The sequence below is a fragment of the Natator depressus genome, chromosome 2 (genome assembly GCF_965152275.1).
Source record: "Natator depressus isolate rNatDep1 chromosome 2, rNatDep2.hap1, whole genome shotgun sequence".
NCBI lineage: Eukaryota > Metazoa > Chordata > Testudines > Cheloniidae > Natator > Natator depressus.
Genome location: NC_134235.1, coordinates 243549175 through 243567160, shown reverse-complemented (window position 1 = coordinate 243567160; position 17986 = coordinate 243549175). Strand labels below are relative to the sequence as shown.

General features: G+C 40.0%; 1 protein-coding gene across 3 annotated transcripts in view; it reads right to left on the bottom strand.

Moving 5' to 3' along the window:
* The window catches only part of PTPRN2 (protein tyrosine phosphatase receptor type N2), a 1019026-nt gene that overhangs the window by 588558 nt on the left and 412482 nt on the right, over nt 1-17986 (bottom strand). For all 3 annotated transcript variants that reach the window (XM_074946270.1, XM_074946267.1, XM_074946269.1), the window contains 3 exons: nt 10201-10663; nt 2130-2384; nt 579-619 (listed from right to left, as the gene is read on the bottom strand). In XM_074946270.1, the coding sequence (XP_074802371.1) occupies nt 579-619; nt 2130-2384; nt 10201-10663 (759 nt within the window). The remainder of the gene's footprint in view (nt 1-578; nt 620-2129; nt 2385-10200; nt 10664-17986) is intronic.

Genomic DNA, 17986 nt, shown 5'->3' with positions numbered 1-17986 from the left:
AATCTCTCCTCTCATGTTCATCAGTTTGAGCAGATTTTATCCCTGCATGGGGAGGTGAAAGGGTGATGATACAGAAACCCAATTAATGGAAGTCAATTTTGAATCCTTGAGATTTAAGGTCTCATCGTTTTTCCTGCTAAAATGTTTCCTCAGACAGAGCCTCTTTACTCACATTCCATCTCAACAGGAGATGTCACCTGAGTCACTATTGCTAACATTCCCCACATTTGAGATTTGTGGGACCGGTAAAAGGATATTTTCAATGAGATTCCTCAGTGCTTGAATTCAATTCCTGTGGGAGCCTGAGTTTGTCTAACATTCAGGATCTATTCCCAAGCTTTTGTTTGAGAGGATGCTAAACTGAGATATTTTTCTTCTGCTTCGCAGTTTAGTTAAATTTTAATTAAACATCTATTCAACTTATGTACATTATGTATAAATCAGAGTGGGTACATTTTGTAAATAAATAAGAATTATATCGATTTGAATGTTTTATTTTATGCCTCAAAATAAAGCTATAGAGAAATAATTACTGACATGATAGTGTGGAATATTTGGTTTAACAAACTTTACTTTACCTTTTTATCAGCTCTAGCATCTTCTTCATGTCCTCCATTATCTGTAAGACATAAACAGGGTATACATGTCGTTATAAAATACAGAACTTTGTTTTTAAAGCACAGACTACTCATGGACTACTCTACTTTTTTAATGATAGCTACTTTACTAGAGATTAAACATTAAGATGCTCTCGTGAAAGGATAAAGTAAAAAGTGTAGTTCAGTTTTGTTCTTTTAGATGCATTTGGACAGCAAACTAATGCAATGTCAATAGAAACAGCACAATTAGATCAAATTAGCAGTGTATTATGCTAACTACTGCAGTGGTATTGCTTATTATTTTACCACTGTTTACCAATGCCTCAGAAAAAAAATCAATAAAATGACTCTAGCTAGCAGCAGTATCATAATTATATACATAAACAAACAGCAGCAATGTATTCATTGTGCACGCGCCTTTTGGTTGACAGATGCTGACATGACTATGTTATTATGAAGGAACAAAAAAAAAAAACTTATTTTTGTCCATGCTGCAGAGACTTCAGAAATGAATCACATTCTGCAGTTAAATTATAGTCAGACTTTGCAATCACATCACTGTCTGAAGTCAATGGTTCTTCTTTTGAAAAAGATTAAGAATTATATCTCAGTAATTTGTCCCAGTATGACTCAGGACAAACCCACAGGACTGTATCATTTTAAACCAGACACAGTAGTGATCATAAAAAAAATAATAATTTCCCTAAATCCATATTAGAAGGAATTTGGGCTATACTTCTGCTGTCAAAAGTTCTGTTCCCATTAATAAATAAATAAACAAACAAATAAAAGATAGTAACTTAAAAGTCAACATTTGCCACAAAATACCACACAGCGGTGGTATCTGAGATACTGCAGCATTTCCTACCATACGAGAGGGGTAAGGAGAAACTGTAATATATCATATCTTTCTGCATAGTAAATGTAGAGTTTTTAATGAAAATCACAGTAGCTGGATTACTGATTACTGGACCACCAAAAATCTGTGTTCAAACACAACCAAATAAGTATAATGAATCTCCTTAGTTTCCTGAGCAGGAAGAGGAAGAAGTTGCTTGTATATATTTGCTTGTCTGAGAGTTTTGTCTGCATGCAATTACGGTACACGAAAATATGATTACTTGTAAAGCAAAATGGGGTAAATGTTTTTGCTTTATCATTTATATATTTAAAAACAAGATTCTTGGAATAAAAAGAATGCTTTTTATTATCATTTTGTTTAAACATCTCATTCTCAAGAATGAGAAATTAGGCCTAATAACATAGAACAATTTACCTTTTATCCTGTTTATGGAGCTTGAAGATCCAGAGCTCACAAATAGCCACATTTACCTTGCATACATGTCTACATTGTAAAAAGCAAATTTGAAGACTGAAACCTTCCCGACCTCTGCCAAAAGATACAAAAACTCTCCCTCCCTGTCTTCTTTAAAAATCAGTGAATAAGAGAGACCATACTACTGCAGTTAAAATAAAGAGGAAAATGACTGTAAATTGCTTTTTGTCATGTTTATCTTTTTGGTCTAGTACCTTGTATGTTAAAATTGGCATCCATTAGTCCAGTCTCATAATCTGCTCCTCCTTGTGCATCCACTTCCTTGACTTCTGCTTTTGCTCTCTCTCCTTCAAACTTTCCAGCTCCATTTTGCTTTTCTTCTGCTACATCAACAACTTGAATGGCATCAGCAATAATATCAGCCATCTCATCAAGCTCCAGTGGGCTAAGATTATCCACATTCACCTTGTGTTTCTTCAGGTCTTTCAATATATCCTGAATAAATTTTTCTGAGTCAAAAAAAAATCACCAACATGATCACTAGATTTATTTACATGCAAGAGAGAAACATTGTGCAAGTGCTATATGCTTATAATATTTTCAGGAAAATGTAAGACATCTTTTCCACGTACAGAAACAATATAATAGCACACCCAAAGGCTGGATTTGGTGAGCCCTATCATACTCTGATGACAGATGACTGCCTTGCACAGGAGGTGCACTTTGTTTCAGAAAGCAGGCTTCCAATTCAGTGCATGACCGGTTTGTGACAGATGCTGAAGGATAGAAGTCAGTATGGCTTCGTTAGCTGCACTCACGTCTTAAGCACAAAATTGTTGCTGTTTTTCTTTGCACCAAGAATCATCACACTTTTCCAATCTAAACTGACTTAACGTGACCTAAAGTGACTTGACAATAGTAGTCAATTAAGATAACTGTTAAGGTAGCTTGATGGTTATTTATTTGATTACATTAAAATAGCACAGGCATGATGACTACAATTACATGTAGGGAATATTGTGTCAGCTGGTGTATGATTCAGCTCTATCCACCATTCTATGAATCAATTGTTGAGCCATATTTTATATTATAAGTCTTGTCTAGTCAATAAGTCGTATAGGTATCATTACTGAAGTAAGAGATAGATAAGGATTTTGGATAAACACACTTTCTGGTGTGATTATTTATTTATATATTTGTGAAATTTTTAAATACGGGAAGTAGCTAAAACATTATTAAAAATTTTGGAACGGGGAAAGTCATGTAGAATAAGCTCCCCTCCTACGACTGAGATATTTATCTTTATCTACCACTACAATCACAACCGTAACAGCCCAATGAGCATCCACAAAAAGAGCTTTTATTTGACTGTCCACTCACACTTCATTGCCACTGGGCTGAGTACTCTGCAGACCTTATCCAAATCTCCCTTGGAGATGCCTCACTTAATTAAAGGTTTCCTATGGTCTCAGAAACCATTTTTCAGCCACATGATCTCTTTTGTGCTTATCAATACTGACTACTAATTCACCAGTTCACCTGAAGAAGAGCTCTGTGTAAGCTTGTCTCTTTCACCAACAAAAGTTCGTCCAATAATAGATAATACCTCACCCACTCCTCACTAATTCACTATACAGTTTGCTACCATGCGTCTGTGTCTCTCTGTTTACAAAGCAGGTATTTTTAGGTCTGTAGTGTCAGGTAGGAAAAACAACAACATGGAAACATTGATATCTCAAAAAAGGGTTATAAATTGCTTTTAAAAGTTGTGTTGAAAAGTATATTCTATGCCTCCAAACAAGATGAAAGCAGCCCATTGAGGTGGCTAGTGTATATTCCTTGCACTAATGGAAGAACCTGTGCAGTAAGGTTCTACTCAAAGTAAGTCAATTTGGTAGAATTGGGAGCTATATTTGAAGTGTGCTGCATAATACTGTACAACTGTTACACATGTTTGGCTTATCGTTTACTACTGGCCTCCACTCACCATTAGGAAATGAATACCTCACGTCAGTGTTTCCCAAACTTGGGACGCCGCTTGTTCAGGGAAAGCCCCTGGCGGGCCGGGCCGGTTTGTTTACCTGCCACGTCCGCAGGTTCGGCCAATCGCGGCTCCACTGGCCACGGTTCGCCGCTGCAGGCCAACAGGGGCTGCGGGAAGTGGCGGCCAGCAGCGACGACCGTGGCCAGTGGGAGCCGCGATCGGCTGAACCTGCGGACGCAGCAGGTAAACAAACCGGCCCGGCCCACCAGGGACTTTCCCTGAACAAGCGGCGTCCCAAGTTTGGGAAACACTGGCCTAACGTGATCAAAAACCAGTAAAAATATGATTAAATGCCTTTCTTCAATTGGGTATTCTAAAAGAACAGATGAATCTAGGTTTCTCTGCATGGGCATGCAGAAATCTAAAAAGCTTTAGTCAGATTTAGCCAGGATGAATCCCAGAAGCCTTCTGCAAGATTAGAAGCTCAACAGTTAGCTCAGAAGATGAGCCATTAAAAAAAACACACTAAGGATGATAATGTGGGATACTATACTGCACAGATTTAATAATACTAGCAAATCAATGCAATTGCCAAATTTCGGTTTAGGCATCAGTTCTGGGTTGTGCACTGTTTGTATAGCTAGATGAAAATGATCAGGAACAACATGCAAAATAATGAAGAGGAAGCAAATAAACCAAATAGGGAAGAATAGACTAAATGTCCGTTGCAACCCAAAACAAAAAAAGCTTTTCAGGTATGTTGATATATATATACATGGCACATCACAGTACAAAAGAGTATGTTTGAAACACCATGTATGACTGCATGACCTCAGTGAATCTATAAAAAGAACAGTGGAAACCTAAAACAAAATTAATGACTGTTTTCCAGTAGTTTTTGACCATGAATATACGTGTAATCTCTAGACCGTCAAGATTTTGAAGGTTTCATGACCATTTTATGCATTTTCTGCACCTTTCCCCAAAGCGAAAAGTGAAATTTACAAATTGTTATCAACTCTTTCTATCATATAGATTACAGTAAGAATCTACTTCTGCCTTTCTAGCATACACATAAATACTGAATGCTAATTTTCAGCACTCAAAAGAGTTAGAAGCCACCTCCATAGTACAATGAGCAAACTCAACACAGGGACTTTGACCTCCTAGACATTAAAAGTCATTGTACCAAAAAATTAGACTTAGGGTAACATTTTCTAAAATGCCTCAGAAGCCTAAGTCTCATTTTAAAAAGTGTTTTAGGCACTTAGAAGCTCAAGTCTCACTGAAAGTAAACATGATTTAGGCTTCTAAATCCTAGCAAAAAGTGTGTAGGGTTTATTTCATTGAACAAAAAAGAGTATAAAGTATGTTCATTTAATTAAGATAAACAACATAAGTCAAGACAGTGGTAACATCATGTAGTTTAAGTTCTTGCTGTAAACTGGGGAAGTCAGGGGGTTTCCAAGTTCAAACTGGTGTTGGGCCCCAGGAGACTTTAATCTCTGTCTGTCCAGGATTAGGTTCTACTCCAGACAGATCCTGACCAGCCATGACATTCAGATCCAGACCCAAATTTCCCCCTAAAGTTGAGATCCAAGGTTTTGGTTCAGGCCACATCTAATTAAAAATGTTATATAAATGTAACATTATTGTATTTTTCTAAAGAGCAGTTTAATGTCCTCACATCAGAACCAGCTGCCAAATCAGCAACTGAGTTACTGAACAACAAGCTGCCAACATAATCTTGTCATTTCAATTTCACTTTACTTTTTTCAAGCTCTCTTCTTTTCTTTGTATCTATTATCTGGCAAAGTCTTATCTCCTTAGTCCACTTCCATAGGTTCATAGCTGATAACAAAGCACAGTCTCAACTGAAAAATGGAAATAAGGGCAAGAGAAATCACACAAGAGAATATGAATGGCCACAGGCCCTGCTCCAGATTCCACTAACAGGCTCTCTGCAGGTCCTTCTGGTTCACAGAATAAACCAGAGTAGGAGAAGCTTCCTGCCTCCCTCTGATGCTGCTATTCCTGATCTAGCCAATGTCACCAGGAAACTGCCCATCAAAAAGAACAACTCCTGAAAAACAGCATCATCTCAGTGCTGACTTCAAACTTGACAAAAACTAGGCATTACAGTACTGTATGCTACCATTATTGAACAACTACTGTCCTACCTATTAAAAAACCAGAAGAGCTGCAGAGCAGAGCCAGTGCTGAGGAACTTGAGGAATGTGATGTGTTTAAGTATTCCAGAAGGAACACCAGCAGAAGTCTATCCAGATGGTCAATACAAGCTGGTGAAAATGATTTGCTTTGTAAAAAGGTTTGGGGAGAGAGCTTGTGTATCTACCTTGGACTAATAAATACGCTGTTAAGTAAGTGTTTTTGTTTATTTTAAATATGGATGTTTTCCCACTTGTGCTGGCACACAGCCATTCTTGTATATCATTTTCAGCTGATAAGATGAGAAGCCCATTTGAAATACAATAAGGGGAATTTCTAGACCTCTGTGTTGGGTCCTGTATTTATTGAAAAACTCTTTTGGGAATTTCAGTTAGTTCTTATGAATTTCCTAAAACAAGGAAGAAGAGGGTCAGAAGTTGGTGGATATTGTAATACAGCAGGTAGCATATGTGTGTGCATGCATGTCTGTGCACATGTGTAAACTTCAGGGTGCCCATATCACTCTTCCTCTCCCCAGTACTGGATAGAATCAGAATAGGGAAGGCTGAACTATCTCCAGGAGTCAGAGTAACAGCCGTGTTAGTCTGTATTCGCAAAAAGAAAAGGAGTACTTGTGGCACCTTAGAGACTAACCAATTTATTTGAGCATAAGCTTTCGTGAGCTACAGCTCACTTCATCGGACGCATACTGTGGAAACTGCAGAAGACATTAAGACATTATCTCCAGGAGGCCATGCATTACTAACAAAAATCTCCTTTACCTCAAGCTGGAGGATTTGAGATCTATCCCTGCTATTGCTGTAGAATTCTAAGGGACCAGCATCCCGACAAACAGTAAACATTAGGTTTTCATATATTTATTATAATACTGATTTCACCAGTGAATTCACCTGAGAAGCAGCTGGTTGGTGACCATGACATGGGATGCTTGCAGTATTTTCAAAAGGTTTTTTGCACTTTAAACAAGAAAACTTGATTTTTATTCATAAAAATCCCTGTGAATGCCTCACTTGGGCCTAGGCAGGGGAGCCTGAAAATGTAATGATTCATGAATCAAACTAGTCTGGACAAAGCTGGGCTCAGTTGCACATGGCACTTGTGCAGTTGGCAGGTTTTTACTTTAACAATTGGAGTTTGTCTCGAAAGCCAGTGCCTGCTCAGATCACACCACTCCTAGGCACCCTCTGTCTTTCACACCTGTTAGTTATGAGTGGTTTAAGAACATTCCCAGGCATTTTCCTGTGCATGAGTGTCTCCCTCCTGTTCCCTAGTTAACCTCCTCTTGTTGCCCACCAACTCTCACTGATGATCTGCTCGAGGCATTCTGTGTTGTTCTGCCAGGCTTATTCTCTCCCTTTCCGACTTCTGAAACATGTGGCCAGAGTAGGGACACAAGCTCAAATCACTGTCCTGTGCTCTGTTTAATATGTGAGCACTTCTGTGGTTGGCACTTTGACCATGTATGTTAGGAAAAATAGGGAATGCTGATGATTTGACTGACTGAAGAAGAAGAATGGGCTGGTAGCTTGCACATGTACAGAAAGGCCACACAACCAGCAAGATTAGAGGAAGATTAGGAGCAGGGGGAGATGGCAGATTCAGAGGAGAAAGGGGAAAAACAAGAGAAGAAACAAAATCTCTCCACAGATATACAACTATTGCCCTCAGTGCAAATCTTCCGTGTAGACTTTAAGGTCAGAAGGGACCATCGTGATCACTTACTCTGACCTCCTGCACACTGCAGGCCACAGAACCTCACCTACCAACTCCTGAAATAGACCTCTGACTGAGTTATTGAAGCCCTCAAATCATGGTTTAAAGACTTCAAGTTACAGAGAATCCATCATTTACACTAGTTTAAACATGCAAGTGATTCATGTCCCATGCTGCAGAGGAAGGCAAAATCCCGCAGGGTCTGTGGCAATCTGACCTGGGGGAAAATTCCTTCCTGAGCCCAAAGATGGCGATCAGTTAGATCCTGAGCATGTGGGCAAGACTCGCCAGACAGATACCTGGGAAAGAATTCTCTGTAGTAACTCAGAGCCCTCCACATCTAGTGTCCCATTTCCAGCAGTTGGGGATTTTTGCTAATGGCAGTTGCCAACGGGCCACATGCCATTGTAGGCAATCTCATCATACCATTCCATCCGTAAACTTATCAAGCTCAGTCTTGAAGCCAGTTAGATTTTTTTCCCCCCACTCCTATCCTTGGAGGGCTGTTCCAGCACTTCACTCCTCTGACAGTTAGAATCCTTCGCCTAATGTCAAACCTAAACTTGTTGATGGTGAGTTTATAGCCATTTGTTCTTGTGTCCTCACTGGTGCTTAACTTAAATAACTCCTCTCCCTCTCTTGTATTTATCCCTCTGATGAATTTATAGAGAGCAATCATATCATTAGGCTAAACCTCTGGCTGAATTTTGGCAGTTTGCTACAGGCAGGAAAGCTGCTCAGATTGGCAGATTCAGTCCCTGTCCATCATTTCTAACAACTGCTACTTTATACTGTGAATATACTGATGAGTTACCTTATGTGTATCTAAAAGGACTAATAAATGACTCAAAGAAGCCAAAAAAAAATAATCAACAATACTACTGATTCTTCACATGAATCGTTTCAGGACATTTAATAAGTTCATATAACTGCATATATAAAAGCAAGCTAGCAAAACTGTACCTTACTACAGGATACGTTATGCATGTGAAAGTCAAAGAAGCACAATCCAATGAATTTTGAAACATGTTATTCACTGTAAGCATTAAATATGTTTGTTCCCTATCGACTCCTGCTAGGAAAGGTGAAGTGGAACAGTTGGAGGACAGTGTAACCAGTATGGGCCTATTTTCCTTTGAGTGTAGCCGCAAAACCATGCAACCTGTGCCTACAGTGCCACCTGGATTTGATTTACATTACAGTTTGTTCTTTGAAACCTATAATCTCTCCAGGCACCATACCAAGACTGCTTTCACTTTGGGCATCCTTTGGACTGCAGATATTGTCTGCCTTCAGACAAAAAGCCAAAGTTTCAGCAATTTTGTGTTTCAAAAGCAAACAAAGGAGAAAAAACTTTGTTGGTAATGTAAACTAGGGAAGGGACTCATGAAAGCCCTTTTCTACATGGTCAGATGGGGATCAGCTGGAATTAAGGTAGAAAGAGCAGCTGCAAGGCATCAAATCCATATGCATAGCTGAGCATGAGGGATTGATTCATTGATTTGGCAGGCACTCTGAACTGCAGCAGTAACATCAATACTTGGTTTAGTTCAGACAAATGTTCAAGTGGATGCACACTACTTTCCAAACTCTCCCTACCCTCAAGCCATGTAAGGAAGATACAGGTTGACTCATGAAGCACCACTGAAATAAATCACAAGATCCCATGACATGTTACACTATGATTGTTAAGTATCTGTTAAGCCATATGAATATGAATAAAACAAATTCATAAAAATCATGATCTGCTCATGGACAGTTAGCAAATAGAAAAAAAGGTCAAATTTGGCAAATAATTGTTTGCAATTGATAGTTCAGCCAATTCCAGCTGAAACCCTCATTCTCCTGCTTCCCCGCATCTCAGGTCTTCGTGAACTGACAACCTCCTCCTCTTCACATGCAGTATGCCAGAGTTTATATGATCGAGTATATTTCAGTAATTATTCTCTTTTTGCTAACTTTTCATTTTACCCAGGGTCCTCCAATTTACAGCTAAATAAAGAGAACAGAAGACCAAAAACAAAGAGACAGTTCTACCTAAGTACTGTGCAATGTGACAGATGTGCATGAAAGCTGATTTGAGTGCAAATGGATTTCCACAGTTAGTTATTGTTTATAACGTGTTTTGAAAATGTAGAGTTATATAAGTGCTAGGTATTATGGAATGCAGGACATTTTTCACATGCATAAGGGGAGGATGTGTTGAAGGACGTGGGAAGCAGTATGCAGGGAAGGAATGGTTAGATTTGGGCTGTTACGGTTGTGATTGTAGTGGTAGATAAATATAAATATCTCAGTCGCAGGAGGGGAATTTATTCTACATGATGATTTTAATGCTTATAAAATCTATTATAATCTTTGCAAAAATGCCTAGAACACATGATGGAAGCTTCACAGATGATAAAACAAACAAATAAATAAATAAATAAAAATCTTACCATCCACTGCATTCAGAGGATCTTTAGGATCACCCTGAGGAGAAGCAGATTTATAACTCAGCATCTCTGAACTTGGTCCCAGCACTACAGCTCCAGGTCTCTGCAGGAATGGCTGATTCATTTTAAAGTCTTCTGTCTCTTCTTTGGCAAAGGTTCCATCAAAATGGCCAGTCTGAGATGAACGGAACCTATTAGCATAGAGGTGAGACCATTTAGTCCTGCCAATGGAGCTTTTATCGTTGTTCCGTGCTGCCATCTTTTGAGCGACATAGGCACGTAGTGCAGAAATCAGAGCATTTCTGTCGAGTTCTGCATCTGACTCTGGCGGGAAGCTGTCCAGCTGAGGTTGATTGAAGGTCCTCAATGCAAGATTCTCAGCAGACTTTTGCTGGGTCAAAGCAGGTGCTTTTCCTTTGGACTTCTGCATCATGTAGTCTATAATGAGGTCAGGTTGGATGTTATCCTGGAGTGAAAAAAATTAGGTTAGGCCATTATTGCAATGTATCGTGCATTATAACGCTCACTTGTTATTCAGAAACATAGAGTCATAGAAGTGTAGGACTGAAAGGGACCTCAAGAGGTCATCTAGTCCAGTCCCCTGCACTCAGGGCAGGACTATGTAATAACTAAACCACTCCTAACAGGTGTCTGTCTAACCTGTTTTAAAAGCCTCCAGTGATGGAGATTCTGCAACCTCCTCGACAATTTGTTCCAGTGCTTAACTACCCTGATAGTTAGGAAGTTTTTCCTAATGTCCATCCTAAACTGACCTTGCTGCAATTTAAGCCTTTTGCTTCTTGTCCTATCCTCAGAGGTTAAAGAGAACAATTTTTCTCCCTCCTCCTTGTAACAACCTTTTTTATGTATTTGAAAATTGTTATGTCCCCTCTCAGTCTTCTCTTCTCCAGACTAAACAAACCCAATGTTTTCAATCTTCCCTCATAGATTATGTTTTCAGCATCAGACCTTTCATCATTTTTGTTGCTCTTCTCTGGACTTTCTCCAATTTGTTCATATCTTTTCTGAAATGTGATGCCCAGAACTGGACACAGTACACCAGTTGAGGCCTTGTCAGCACGGAATAAAAGGGAAGAATTACATGGGCACACATTCCATTGTATTTTAATGCTAGGCAAAATTAATCAAGAAATCAGAATCTGCCACATAACCCTTCCGACCAATGTGCGAACTCTGGTACACTTGAAGGATTGCTTTAAAAAGACACTATATTTTGTTACTTATGTTACTAATATCACTTTAGATTATTACAGGTGAGAAAATCATAAAATTCAATTGGCTTGCAATTATGTATGCTCTTTTTATATTGATCTGGACAAAGAAAATCCAGTGAAGTCCATTCTCCTTTTGTTTTTATTCATTTCAGTTTCAGAATCTCAGTGCTGCAATGACTGGGTTTCAGACATTGCAGAACAATGTCTATTTGTTTAAAAATAACTGTTTTCATTGAATTTTTAAAATTTCGGTTTTTTAATTAAATTTTAGTAGTTTGTATTCCTTTTTAAACTACAAATGACACTTACAATAATAAGCTGACTCCTCTAATTTCACATTTAGTATAATTAAATGTTAAAAGCATCTTTGTTAAGATCACGTGTTTTCCCTCTAAAGGGTACTCATGACCTGAAGACAGGCTTATCAGTAACCAACCCCTTCTTCCCCCCCCACCAAAAAAAAAACCTAACACTTATGTAACATCTTTCATTTTAAGAGACCACTAAATACTTTACAAACTTAAATTGCAATACTTAGGTTGTAAAATCTTATTTAGATTATCAACTCTTTGAGACAGGGACTGTTTCATAACCTGTACAGTGCTTTGCACAATGGGACCCTGATCTCAACTCACTTTCTAGGTGTTACTGTAATACAAATAAATACTAACCACAACAATAATATACAGTATTGGAATAGTTTGAATATATAGTATGCTGATCATTTTGGTCCCTAATGACATGAAACCCGGCAGATGTGTAGCGTTGCTATGCACTGTTAAAACAACAGTTTAAAACAGGAAATGTAACATTCTGAATCCAGATTGCAGAGAAATATATACTTCACAGGAATGCAAATTGCTAGAATGTCATTACACAAATTGGAATTGGGCCAGAAGACCAGTATTAACACACCTCCTCTCAGTCTCCATAAAGATGAAAGAGGTCAGGAGTGGACCTTACGAGTTCAAAAGATGAAAGAATGAACTTCAACTTTTATCCAGTTCTTCATTTGGGGGCCGTTATTTTATTCTTCCCCACAAGTAACTTTAACACGCCCTCCCCCCCACCTCCGGCCTCCATTAGAGAGATGATTTTGCAACATCTTTCCTTTGCCAAGAAGCAGATTCTCCCTCAGAGTAATAGTCATTCCATGAATTTTCTACAATGGTTTATGTTCATAGAGAGTGGAGAGCTGTAATCTCCTTTGTCAGCAAAGAAAGTGCATTTGAGTTCCATGTCTGTGGCACACTAGCACATGCAGATTTACCTTTGAGCTTTACCTCTTGAACAGACAATGGCTACGCATTTAGCTGATGCTGAACCTCTGGGCTAATCATAGAATCATAGAAATATCATGCTGAAGGGACCTCAAGAGGTCATCTAGTCCAGCCCTGCGCTGAGGCAGAACCAAGTATAGCTAAACCATCCCAACAGGTGTTTGTCTAACCTGTCCTTAAAAACCTTCAATGATGAGCATTCCACAACCTCCCTTGGAAGCCTATTCCAGTACTTGACTATCCTTATAGTTAGAAATTTTTTCCTAATATCTAACTTAAACCTCCCTTGGTGCTGATTAAGCCTCTTTCTTCGTAGTGGAGTAGAGTCTCTCTTAGGGAAAATAGCTTCTGGCTAATACACACTATTGGATGTTCTTCCCCTTAGAAGTCCTGGGACAGCACCACTCCTTGCTCCACATCTCAAGCATCCATGTGGAGTATGAACAGTTGGGTGAAGTCAGGGTGGAAGAGGACTGGTACTTTGCTCAGAAGATCTTTCAAGATCCTGAAGGCTTTGTCACAGGCCTCAAACCAGCGACCTTCTTGGGGCTAGAGTTCTTAACTAAGTGAGGGTGCTGCTATCATGGCGAATCTAGGTATGAATCATCTATAATATCCAGCCAGGCCCCAAAAACATCTAACTTGTTTCTTTGTTGATGGAATAGGGCAATCGCTCAAGGCCTGGTATTTCTCAATCAGAGGTCAAGTTTGCCCCTCCTGACAATTATGTCCCAGGTATGTTACCTCATGAAATTCCAACCAGCACTTGGCCTGGTTTTCCATGAGGCTGGCTTGCTTGAGAGCCTGTAGGACCACCAAAATATGCTCAAGGTATCTTTCTCAATTACAACTATGAATGACTATATTGTCTATGGAGGCCATAGACTCCATACTGGGCTGTGTGATCACAGAACCATGTTCAATAGTCACTGGAAGGTGGCCACGGTGCCATGAGGCTGAAGGGCACAGTCCTGAACTGGTACAGTCCAAAAGGGGTTGCAAAGACCTTTTTCATCAAGATCCCTTGGTTAAGGGAATCTACCAGCAGATCTTGATCAGATCTAAGGTCTAGATAGGCTTCTCTGCCCCCAACCACTCCAACAACTCATCAACTTGGGGCATGGGATGTGTGTCAAATATGGATATCCCATTCACTTTCCTAAAGTCAATGCAAAACCAAGTCATCCCAAGCCTTGGGCACCAAGACAATGGGTCTCCGCCACCCACTGTGAAATTCCTCTACTATCCCTAGGTCATCATCACCTAAAGCTCCCAAATGTACTGCATCCCATACCTTCCTGGACAGAAGATGGTGGCTCTCACTGACTCTCCATCCAGGCACCATTGTGGTGTGGTGAAAAAACAAACAGGTTCATCCAGGTCATGATGAGAACACAGAAGGAAGAGATTAGGCCACTTGCAATATCTGAGTCAGCTGGGGTTCCAGTAGCCTTCCCTGCAAGGAAATTGTGTCCGGGTCTTAGCACAGTGGAGCCTGGGGGCCAGGTCTGGATTTGGTGTTGGGTGTTAGGAAGGTGTTAAGAATAAGGTCTCACAGTCCCACCGTACCCTCAGGAGACTTATATGGTAAATCTGGGTTTCTTTCCTCTTCCTGGACTACTATATCTCGTAATGCACTCGTCCCTCTGGCATGCCATTTTAGTCATTAACTTTGACTGTTACCTGGGCAACAACAGCAGTACCTGTTGCCAGGTTGGAATTCACATGAGCAGGTGCCCTTAGTATAGGCTTGCTCAAGACATTTCAGGGCCTTTAAGAGATTTTCCTTCACAAAGTCCTGAGTGTCTCTCATAGCTGGAGAATGTACTGCATTACGCTGGTGCCTATGGGCTCCTGATTCTCCCAGGTATCTTGAATTAGGTCTAGAATCCCCCCAGGTTATTTACCATATAACAACCTGACAGGCAAGAACCCCATTAAGGCCTGAGGAATCACGCATCTGCAAATTAGAGTGGTGGATCCCAATGGAAAGGGTCCTCCACCATAAACTTTCTCAGCATCCCTTTTAGGGTCCCATTGAAGCATTCAAGTAGGTATCTATTTGTGGGCAGTGAATGGATGTTCTCTGAGATTTGATTTTCAGTAGCTTACACAAATTCTTCCTCAGTTGTGACATGAAGTTCATTCCTTGGTCCATTACTATTTATTTTAGGATCTTCACCTTCACAAAGACCTTCATAAGTTCCATGGTTGGCACATTAGTTGTGCAAAGTGGAACAGCCTTCAGGTACTGTGTTACATAATCCATGATCTCCAGTATGTGTTGGTGTCCGTTTGCATTCCCCTCTAGTGGTCCAATCAAATCCATGCCAGTCCTCTCAAACGGGATGTCTAAAACCAGCATTGGTACAAGGCGGGCCTTTAGAGAACTCTTGGGTCCTGCTAACTGACACTCCAGGCAGGACACACAGTAATCCCTCACCTTTTTGTAGATGCCTGGCCAATAGAACCAACTAGTAATTCTTTCAAGGGTTTTCTCCCTTCCCAGATGGCCAGTGCACAATACTGAGTGTGTAAGACAAAGTGACTCCCAATGAAAAAGCCAGGGTAGCAGAAGGTGGGCCCATACTTCATTAGTCTGGGGTTTGTGAACTAATGGATAGAATCATTCCTTATCTTAAAATGTGGCCATTGCTCCAGCTTCTCTTAGTTGATTACCAACCCATTGACAATGGCCAGCTGTTCATATGCCTGGCACAAGATGACATCTCCCTTTTGTTCCTCTACAAAATCCCTGTTCTCGGTCAGCCCGTGCTGCTTCCTGCAGCTCCCATAGGCCAGAAACAGCAAACCGCGGACACTGGGAGCTGCGGGCGGCCGTGCCTGCGGATGGTCAATGTAAAAAAAACTGTCTCTCGGCCTGCTAGCGGATTACCCTGACAGGCCGCGTGTGGCCCATGGGCTGCAGGTTGCCCACCACTGAACTACACAGTATTTCTTTTTAACAGGGGCTCAGTCAACTTTATGTTAATCTGAAGGTTTGTACTGCATAGTTCTGATTGATTGCCATTGAGCTCACTTGAATATGAGTAATTTTACCAGGTTTCCCATATTCAGCATAGGGAAATCTGGTCACCCTACATATCCGTGGATATACATTCTGTATCTGCACAGGGCTCTACTTATCCACTGAGGGCAGGACAAGAAGAAATTGGCTTAAGCTGCAGCAAGGGAGATTTAGGCTAGACATTAGGAAAAACTTCCTTGCTGTGAGGGTAGTTATGCATTGGAACAAATTACCTAGGGAGGTTGTGGAATCTCTGTCACTGGAAGTTTTGAAGAACAAAAACCTGCCATGGATGGTCTAAATAATACTTAGTCCTGCCCCACACACCACACAACAGAACCACTAACCCAGGAACCTAGCCTTGCAACAAAGCCCATTGCCAACTGTGTCCACATATCTATTCAGGGGACACCATCATAGGGTCTAATCACATTAGCCACAATATCAGAGGCTCGTTCACCTGCACATCTACCACTGTGATATATGCCATCATGTGCCAGCAATGCCCCTCTGCCATGTACATTGTTCAAACTGGACAGTCTCTACTTAAATGAATAAATGGACACAAATCAGACGTCAAGAATTATAACATTCAAAAACCAGTTGGAGAACACTTCAATCTCTCTGGTCACTCGATTACACACCTAAAAGTGGCAATACTTCAACAAAAAAACTTCATAAACAGACTCCAACAAGAGACTGCTGAAGTGCAATTAATTTGCAAACTGGATACAATTAACTTAGGCTTGAATAGAGACTGGGAGTGGATGGGCCATTACACAAAGTAAAACTATTTCCCCATGTTTATCCTCCCCCCCCCCCCACTGTTCCTCAGACGTTCTTGTCAACTGCTGGAAATGGCCCACCTCGACTATCACTACAAAAGGTTCGCCCGCCCCCTCCCCCCGCTCTCCTGCTGGTAATAGCTCTCCTTAAGTGATCACTCTGGTTACAGTGTGTATGGTAACACCCATTGTTTCATGTTCTCTGTGTATATAAATCTCCCCACTGTATTTTCCACTGAATGCATCCGATGAAGTGAGCTGTAGCTCACGAAAGCTTATGCTCAAATAAATTTGTTCTACAAGTACTCCTTTTCTACTAGGACAAATGTGCAAATAGAAACATGCAGCCTGAAATCCCAGGAAAGGCAAGGCATGGGTAAATAATGCAATACTAAAACACAGTATCTAATAAAGAATAAGCTATTGCTATGTCAATTGGCATGAGAGACAGTCTTTTGATTTTATGGAATGGGGACGGAGCTACCTACACTACAGAGCTTTGAATCTGGTAACTATTTCTTTTTACTTTATTTATTTTCAAATCTAATAATAAACATTAAAGGCCACTGTGCTAGTCCTGCTTCAAGTGCTGTTTTATTCTAGACTCATGCATATGGACACTGCTGGTTTGTCTAATTTCAAAGTTAAATGAGTTTGACAGGGTAACACCTGAGCAGGGTAGTGGTTTGTTTGTTTTTTAATATCCTGAATTGCTATTGATTACAGGGACTCGTTAATTCCCTCTGTGGTGCTTTTGGATGCATGACAATAGACACTGTTAACCATTATTATGGAAATAACATGCATTGTTTTGTAGTTATGGTACTATTCAATTAAGTCATGTCATTGCTGTAAGAGCCTTAAAAATTATATTAAGCTGTCACAAGGCTTTTTTTGGAAAATTCTGGCTCTCCTGCTTTAAATAATGTTTTTTAATCCCATATCACCCTTCAAGAAGTGATGTAGATAATCCACATGAGGCACTATCAAAAATACTGTAAAACCTAAACATTAACCTTTTTGAACACAGAATTATCAGGGCAATGTCTGGTGTGGTTAAGTTAAGTAACTGACATTTTCCCGTTGAAAGTTCACAGAAGGGCACATTAAACTATACGTTGTAGATGCTCACTGAGATAGTTTATAGAATATGCATTTTCTTTTGCAAAGAGCTATTGAAAAAAAAAGAAGGTTGAGATGTATACAGAAGAGGCCGGTGAATGCCAGTTAATTTGCAGGTAAGAGATGGAATAACTTTTTAACTTCCAGTTCACCTACGTGAGGGCAACAGAGCAGTGTTGCATTGAATTGCCATTTATGCCTAAACATGCGTTTCTTTGGAGAACCATTTGCCCAATGTGGAAGAGGTGTACAGTTGGTGAAAACCCATTTTAAGAATATACAAAGACACAGCATCAAAAAAAATAATTTTACTTAGCACTTTCACAAGACCTTTCACAT